The sequence below is a fragment of the Xiphophorus couchianus genome, chromosome 9 (assembly GCF_001444195.1).
Source record: "Xiphophorus couchianus chromosome 9, X_couchianus-1.0, whole genome shotgun sequence".
In the NCBI taxonomy this organism is placed as follows: domain Eukaryota; kingdom Metazoa; phylum Chordata; class Actinopteri; order Cyprinodontiformes; family Poeciliidae; genus Xiphophorus; species Xiphophorus couchianus.
This window is the reverse complement of record NC_040236.1, coordinates 17427897-17436210: the sequence shown is the minus strand read 5'-3', so window position 1 is coordinate 17436210 and position 8314 is coordinate 17427897. Positions and strand designations below refer to the sequence as shown.

The 8314-nt window shown below is 39.2% G+C and overlaps 1 protein-coding gene across 1 annotated transcript; it reads left to right on the top strand.

Annotated features, from left to right (window-relative positions):
• The first annotated feature begins 574 nt into the window (after positions 1-574).
• On the top strand, positions 575-5856 carry fstl3 (follistatin-like 3 (secreted glycoprotein)). Its single transcript, XM_028028519.1, has 5 exons — positions 575-849; positions 1177-1362; positions 2805-3020; positions 4253-4474; positions 4558-5856. The coding sequence occupies exons 1-5, from the start codon at positions 780-782 to the stop codon at positions 4608-4610; spliced, it is 747 nt and encodes a 248-aa protein (XP_027884320.1). The 5' UTR covers positions 575-779; the 3' UTR covers positions 4611-5856.
• Positions 5857-8314: the final 2458 nt, after the last annotated feature.

The window sequence follows — 8314 nt, the reverse complement described above, 5'->3', positions numbered from 1 at the left end:
GGTGACTTTTTGAGCCACTGGATTTTAGTGAAACGTATTAGAGTAAAGGGAGTTGAGTACAAATATATCTCCTATGTTCAGATTTTAAATAAAAAAATTGTAGCAACGCCATGTGTATTTTTCCCTCCAAGTGCCTTGTAACGTCACAAGACAAGTTTAGGTATTAAATCATACTTTAGCAAGGCACCATAAGAATTGAGCTACAGCATGAAAATAAATGTGGAATACAGAATATTGAAGAATGGCATACAGAAAAAAAATAACCCTGTGAAGTCAACTAAGAATAAAACCATAAAGTCCTTTCAGTATTATGCACTGAAACACACAAAAGGTTGAAATTCCTTCCAAAAAAAAACAAAAAACCCAATTTTTTCTTCCACCTAAATGAGTCTAATGTGTTATCAAAATGTTTTGTGAGGTCGCCTAAGGGCTCTCCGTCTGGAGATGGAGGGCATGGATCATTTCCCGACTGGAAATTGAGTCAGAGTCAAATTGTCCTGCCCTGGCTTATTACTGGCTGAGAGGATCGCCCATCCCAGCAGCATAATTCCATCTGGGCTAAATATTTATACAGAGGGGGAACGACATCACTTATCCACAACACATCCACTCACTTCAGGGGAAACTACTAGCTGGGTGAAGTTTTAGAGATCTGCTCTGTTCATCAGAAGAACACCACGTCTTTTTGCTGACGCTTTCTGATATTTGTCTTTTTGGTGAAACCTTTTTTTTTTTTTTTTTTTTTTACAAAAACGTTTTTTCTTTGGACAGTTTAGACAATGAGGTGTTTGATATTTGCTTTGGTCGTGATTCTCTCTCTGTGTCAGATTGGAAGAAATCCAGTTGATGGTGAGTGGACTGTTTTTTTTTTTTTTATACTTGTGAAAACATATTTTATAAAGTTAATCTGTCTTTCAGGATAAAAGACCTGCTTCTGTGAAAAACAGAAAACAATGTTATCAGAAGCCCGTATGTTAAAATCACCTCAAAGTCATTTTTTTAGATTGTACTAGATAAAAACTATAGACAAGAAAAAAAAATAGACTACTACTTTGACAGATTGAAAGTTATTTAATAATACGGAATATACATTTTACGTGCAACGTAATTCATGATGCCGGTTTAAATGTTTGGGTTTTTCTTTTTACGACATGTCTCTTTATGAACTATTTTCAGCGGGGATGTGCTGGCTGCAGCACGGTCCAGATCACCGGTGCGACATGGTGCTGATGAGAGAGGTGAGCAGAGAGGAGTGCTGCGATGGGGGTCGCCTGGACACGGCGTGGTCCAACACCAGCCTGCCGCTGAATGAAGTCAGCCTTCTGGGCTTCCTGGGTATCGTCTCCTGCAAACCGTGCAGAGGTAAATAAATTATCCATGATAAATCTGCCACTCATAAAACAGAAAACAAAAGAATTTTTCGTTTAACATAAATTATTTGAATTAATTACTTCAGAGAACTATGTTGGGAAAAATGTGAAGCGTCGTAATGAACCTGAAAGATACATTGAAATTTATGTATATACATAATGAGTGCTGAAATATGAAATAAAACTAAAAATTGCAAGTCTGGCAGCATTAGATAAACTACATAGAATTTTAGTCAATAAAACTCTCCTTCTTGTGCTTTTCTTTTTTCTTTTTGTATTATAAAATTTTGGAAATTAGTTCCCGATGTGGCTCTTTAACAAAATGCAGACCTGGATGGCTCCAACGGTTCCCATAAACTTCAAACGTTACTCTCATCAGCTCCAGCTAACTTTCTTTAGATCAAGCATGCTTGTGCCAAATGTCAGTAATAACGAATTCACCTGCAAATGTATAAAAGCACATTTTACCTTAGAACAGTTTTTAATTAAGTATATACAGTACAGACCAAAAGTTTGGACACAACTGTGTGTCCAAACTTTTGGTCTGTACTGTATATGCATATTTTAAAAATCATGTTATTAATGAGTAAGAAAAAAAAACTGTTATTTGAATTTTCTCTCCACTTTGCAATAACATAAGTATGTTTCAAACAACAAAGAGTCCCACAGCCTGGAATTCCTGTTTCTGAGCCCATGTCTGGGAATCAAATCGTAGGAGGAATGCATTTGGTATCATAAGTTCTGAATGAACAAAACCCTGTCAGTTCGGTACAAGTACATCAACATAATCATGTGTCGCGACATCTTAGACAACTAAAAAGTTACAGCTGAGGGTTCCTGAGAACAAGAACCAAACTTTGGATTTATCCTGGACCCCGAAGTGGTCCAGCTAGCGACAGGAAATACGTTTGTGATTCTTTGCAGGACTCCTCAGAAGCTTATCAAGCCGATCTCAGTCTGAAAAGTCCTGTGGGCTTTGATTAATGCTGACTCTGCGTTCTATAGGGTTGCACCTCCTCCTGTGCACTAACATTATATGGAGTGTTAGGAGGGCCTGTGGGGGCTTCCTCATTTGTCAGCCAGTAAACTTTTCTGACAGCTATTTGAACTCAGTCTACCTCAGAGCCCCCGCCATCTCCCTGCAGGAGCTCAGAGCCAGTCTGTGTGCAGCCCTGCACATAGTTCTGTTATGAAAACACGCCGGCCTTGCATTCCACCAGACGAGACACCTTTGTGTGCAACAGTCAATAAAGAGATGTGGTTACTGTAAACATTGTGCAGGGTGAAAATCGTCCCGCTGACAGGGAAAGCCCCACATTTGGACTTTCTTTTGGATGAAAACACCACCTCATGTCTGCAGACTTGTTAATATAACAACATTACATTGATGCACATTCTGTTTTTTTTTTTTGTTTTTTGTTTTATTTTTCCCAGACTCATGCGAGGGAGTCAAATGCAGTCCCGGGAAGGTTTGCAAGATGAAAATGGGAAGGCCTCAGTGCGTGTGCTCTCCAGACTGCTCTCACATTCCCAGGAAGCACGCCGTCTGCGGCAGCGACGGCAAGTCTTACAGGGATGAGTGTGCCCTGCTGATGGCTCGCTGCATGGGACAGCCAGACCTGGAAGTCATGTATCAGGGAGAGTGCAAAAGTAAGCAATATCTTGCAGGAAGGTCAAAAGTCACCAGTGCGTCATGAAAACTAAAAATTTCTAACAAAATTGTAAACATGATCTAATTCCTTATGTCGAAAGCAGAACCGCATGAATTATTTTGATAACTGATTAAATAATTTAAGGTATTGATCATCAGAACCAAATAAATGCAATGTAACATTCATTAAAATTTTCTCGAATTTGCCTATGAAGCTGTTGCAAAAGCAGCAAATTAACCCCTGGAACATTTCTTTAAGTTTCATGTGTGGTCTTTTGACGTTCTGCTGTGACATTGACAATCTTTACATCTATAAATCAATTTAGAAATTTAGAAACACATAAATACTTCTAATTCCTGACTCACTTATTTCCATATGCAGTGGTCTTTCTTCAGATTTCTATACAACAGAAAGACTATAAAATATTTTATTTACTTTTTTCTGCATCTCTTTATCTTGTGCCACGACTGTTGAGGAAAAGTGGAGTCTCAACCCACTTTGGAAGCATTGAGTTGTAGAAATAAATTCTGGTTGCTTTCAAGTCAATTAATTGTTCTAAGGTTGTCTTGTGAGAAAACTTTTTTTTAGGTGGCTAAAATTTTCAATCATTGTTCTAATTCTTTTAAGGATTTCTTTAGTTTTTCGCAACAGAAGATTTTTCTGGACATCTGAATGAGTAATTTCTGTAAGCAAGAGTAGCATCAAGTGTAAGCAGCCTTCCTCCAGCCAGCTGTTACATTATGCTGTATGATCCTTAGAGTTGGATAAAACTCTGGTCATAATGACACTTTCTCTTGCATCTCACTGAACAAATTCAATCACAGTACGATGGAAAATGTTGGCAGTCTTGTAACTATACACCTGAAGTAAATTTGTACACATAAAAAAAGATGATTTTGAGATCCATACAAAGATGCCTAATTATGTTTTAATGTTGTTTAAATGTGGCTGCTGTTCAAGAAGGCTAACCAAACCCAATTTCATCATTTTGCTAACTGTGATCAGAAGTCTAATAAATGCCAGTTTTCTACATTATTTTAGTTAAATAACAGTCAAGCACTGACCAGCCTTTTAGCAGCCATAAAATAAGATGTCCACTGTTGGAAACATAACCATGTAAGTCTTAGTACCAGTAACCAACCCCTGTCTAAGATCTAGTTCAGAATCCTTTTTAAACCTCTTTGTCCTTCAAATTCTGACGCTGCAACTTCCTCCTTTATCTCTTTCCAGAGTCATGCTCCAATGTTGTGTGTCCGGGAACCCACACCTGTGTGACAGACCAGACCAACAGCGCCCACTGCGTCATGTGCCGCACCTCGCCATGCCCCGTGACATCCGAGCAACAGATCTGTGGCAACGACAACATCACCTATCAGAGCGCCTGCCACCTCCGCAGGGCCACCTGCTTCCTCGGACACTCCATAGGAGTCCGCCACTATGGCCACTGCAACAGTAAGACCCGGATTCTGTGTCTGCTGCCTTGGATGTAGTGACAGCTGCAGCCACTTCAATTCTGATCCGGTTTTTTCTTCCAGGTCCACCTCGGAGCTCTCACAAATTCAGGGCCAGCGAGGAGAACGCCGTGTAGAATTTCTTTCTTCCACAAGATATGAGTCGATCGACCGAAATTTCACACCTCCAGCTTCCCAAGATGACCTCTTGAGTTTGACAATCACTTCCAATCTCCTCACTGTGCACAGAAAGATTGTAGGAAGACACACATTGTGTTATCCCTGTTTTGTGGGAGGCAGATAAATGTGTGTCTTGGCATGAGCTCTTTGGGAGATGTGTGCATATTGTAAATAGATTACCAATACTATTTATTGGAGAAGGTATAAAACTCTATTTATGATTTTATTCCAATAATTAATTCATTTAACCTTGGGGAAGCTAATTGTTTTTGTTAAAGGTACATTAGCTGTCATAGACTTTGGTATTCACACCTTCTTTACATCATTTTATAGTCCCCATTCCACACAGACCATCTTCCATAGTGGTGGTTGAAGACCCAAGAGCCAATATGTTTAGAGAGGTGATGTCACTTGATGGTCAGTCAGTGTGGCTTCATTTCACCAAGAAAAAGCACATCTGCAGTGCTGTTGTATGTAATTCAGCTTCAGTTTGTGTGCAGAGGAAGAGACTCAACCTTAAGAAACCTCAACAGTCATTACAGTTATCGCCCCTCCTCCTCCAAGCACACACACTGTTATTGTTACTCCAGGTCCAAGCTATTGGCCACCCGCTGCTGACTAAAATTACCAGCCTATTTTTTCTTTTTTTTTTTGTCGACTTGTTGCTACAAACCCCAGCCATTTACAATACCTACTCTGTTTATTGCTTGGCTTTATTTTGTCAGTGCATTTTTAGAGTTCCATACAAAACAGCATCTGGGGCAAGTTTGCCCAGATGCTGTTTTGCCATTTTGATTTTGATTGGACTCTTTTTTTGAAGGGCCGACTTGACAGAAAAATGCTATTAGTGCCATCTGACTTGGAAGAAAATTTTATTTGTCTGGGAATGCCCAACAGATTGAGCCAATTCAGTAGATCTGATTATAGTGTCTTCAGCTGTTGTTGACACTGGTAAACCTGCGCATACCAACACGTACCACTGAACGGTCCAGTTAAATCTTCTAAACTCAAAGCAGATGGCAGAATGCTTTAAACAGTGCTTGATGGGTACTGTGAAACATTTTAATGATCCCTCTGTAAGTATATGCCTTTTTCTGTATGTACCTGTGTATCTACTGTGAAATCTGAATGATGACTGCAACAACATATTTTTGTATTTTTGTACTGACATTTAAAAGACTCATAAAGTTTGTGATTTATCAGCAAGTGTCTTATTTTTAAATGGGAACATCTTGTTTCTGTTTTTATCTTACGACAATACACAATGGCCGCAAGTATGAAAATACAGTGTTTTCCCCAGTTTGTTATCTTACGACAAACCCCAAATCCCACTGTATTTTATTGGATTTTAATTTGACAGACCATCGCAAAGTACTGCATAATAATACAGAGGATGGAAAAGGATACATGTTGTTACAAATACAGTTTACAAGTTTGATACATGTATATTATATTATATTATATTATATTATATTATATTATATTATATTATATTATATTATATTATGGATGCACAAATACAAAACTTTGGGATATCAATATCCGATATTAATATTGCTGTTATGGCCGATAATCAATATGAATCAATATATATTTCAACACTTTTGGGAAAGACCCCAACCAGAAACAGCTAAAAATAAATATTGGTTGTTCATATCGGAGCAGTGTTTTTATCAGACCTATACAAATATGTAAAAACATGAATAATATCAGATTATACCAATGCTGATACTAATATGTTGCGCATCCCTATATTCTATTCTATTCTGTTATTATGTAGGACGTTTTCTTGAATACCCCTAAATAAACTTATCCACTGAAATCAATTGCCTCCAAAGGTCTAGTACTATTGGGTATAGAAAGTGCACACATGCAGCTGTTCAATAAACTCTTTAGATGGTTGCTACAAAAACAAAACAGTTAAGATCAAGAAACACATCACACATGTCAGAAATACAGAACATATCAAGCCGTCTCATAGAGCACAGAGAATTGTAAACCTTCATGATATGGTCATCCCTCTACACTGATTAACTGGTCAAGGAGCGCAATAATCAGAAAAGCTGAGAGCCAGGGATCAGGTGAGAGAGTGTTGCATGGAAATGATATATTTGGTTTAGAGTGATCTATAATTCTGCTGGGTTTCCTTAGAGAGAAAACTTTTAAAACTAATTTGAATAATGAACTGAACCTAATGCCTTGTTTGATAACTAGGATCATTTAGAAGGTACGTATGATTGAACTAGAATTACCTTTTTTGTAAAAGTGCTTTGAGATGATGTGTGTTGTGAATTGGCGCAGTATAATTGGCTGATGAGCAAACCTCTAAGTATGACAGAAAACAAACACTTAACATTTCCCTTAACACAGGCAATGCCTTTCTTCAGCGGTAAAGGGAAGAAAATCTGCTAGAGACAGTAGAAAACCTGAGCTGTTTCTTTTTGAGTGTGACAGCAACCCTGTGTCATGACGTTTGGTAGTTTCTTGTGGGATCACAGTCAATAGCAGTTCTTAAAAGAGAATAACTTATTTTACAAGTCAGAGCAGAAATGTTCAAACACTGAGAGCTCAACTTCTGGTTCAAGGGAGTTCTAAAGGAGGAAAGAGTGGAGATTAATTGATGACCAAGAATAATGAAGTTGATGGTACAAAGAAATGAATGGTAAAATTCAATGAGGGGTCGCTTGCAGGGGAGGAATTTGTGCCGATTAGGTAGTGAGTGATCCATTTCTTCCCTGAACTGGGTAAGTTGGAGAGCAGCCAATGGAAGACAGAAAGTGGTGGAGTTGAAGAAGACAACAGAGAGGATACAGAGGTAGGTGAATCTTAGGGAGAATTGGAGTCAGCAATGGGCAAGGAACCATTGGGAATCCAACCTGTGAGGTGTACAAAACGAAGGGTGAGTCGTGGAACAAGGAGATCATAGAAACAGTAAATTGCTTAAAAACTCTGGAAGTAGCTTGACTCTCTACCAGTGGCGGCGAAGCATCAGCCGCTGAATGGTCATCTGACAGCTCCTTAAAAACCCACACCAACCAAACGTGTGCAGGCTGAAGCAGGTGGAAGCCATCTCCAAGCAAAGATTTCTGCTCATGACAGGTCACACACTCGCATGAAAAACACAAACACTCACACAGATCCTGATACCCTACACACTGAGCCAGAGCTACACTGGAATGGTTTTGATTAAAGCTTATTTATATGTTTGAACGGTCCACTCAAAGTCCCAAGCTAAATTCAAGTGCAAATTTTGGGGAAATTGATGTTCACAAACACAGTCATCCAGTCTGAATAAGCTTGAGGTAATTCTCATTCTCATCACTTCATTCTACACATTTGATTGTGTGGTTGTGATGTGACAGAAGATGGAAAAGTTCGAACAGTATGAAATGTGCTGTGTATAGCACTCCGTATATTTAAGTCAAACAAGCCCAATCTCACACCCTGAAGGAGATCAAGCGTCAACAGCTCGCCAAATGCTGCCAGCATATGTGTGCGGTGGTTACAAGTCGCCTCCTGTGCGTGCAGTCGCTGAGTCGACTCTCCAAGAAGCCTGTCAGGGCGTCGTGCGAGAGGCTGCTGAGAATCTAATCCAGCTTTCCTGCCCTGTCTCCTCAGGGATATCCCCTCCCTCTGGATTAGACTTTGAGGGAATGGAACT

Excerpts from the sequence above, each read along its gene's own strand:
- fstl3 (XM_028028519.1), top strand. The coding sequence starts at position 780 with ATGAGGTGTTTGATATTTGCTTTGGTCGTGATTCTCTCTCTGTGTCAG. Across the intron at positions 3,021-4,252 it reads GTATCAGGGAGAGTGCAAAA|AGTCATGCTCCAATGTTGTG; the intron begins GTAAGCAATATC and ends ATCTCTTTCCAG. Across the intron at positions 4,475-4,557 it reads CCACTATGGCCACTGCAACA|GTCCACCTCGGAGCTCTCAC; the intron begins GTAAGACCCGGA and ends TTTTTCTTCCAG.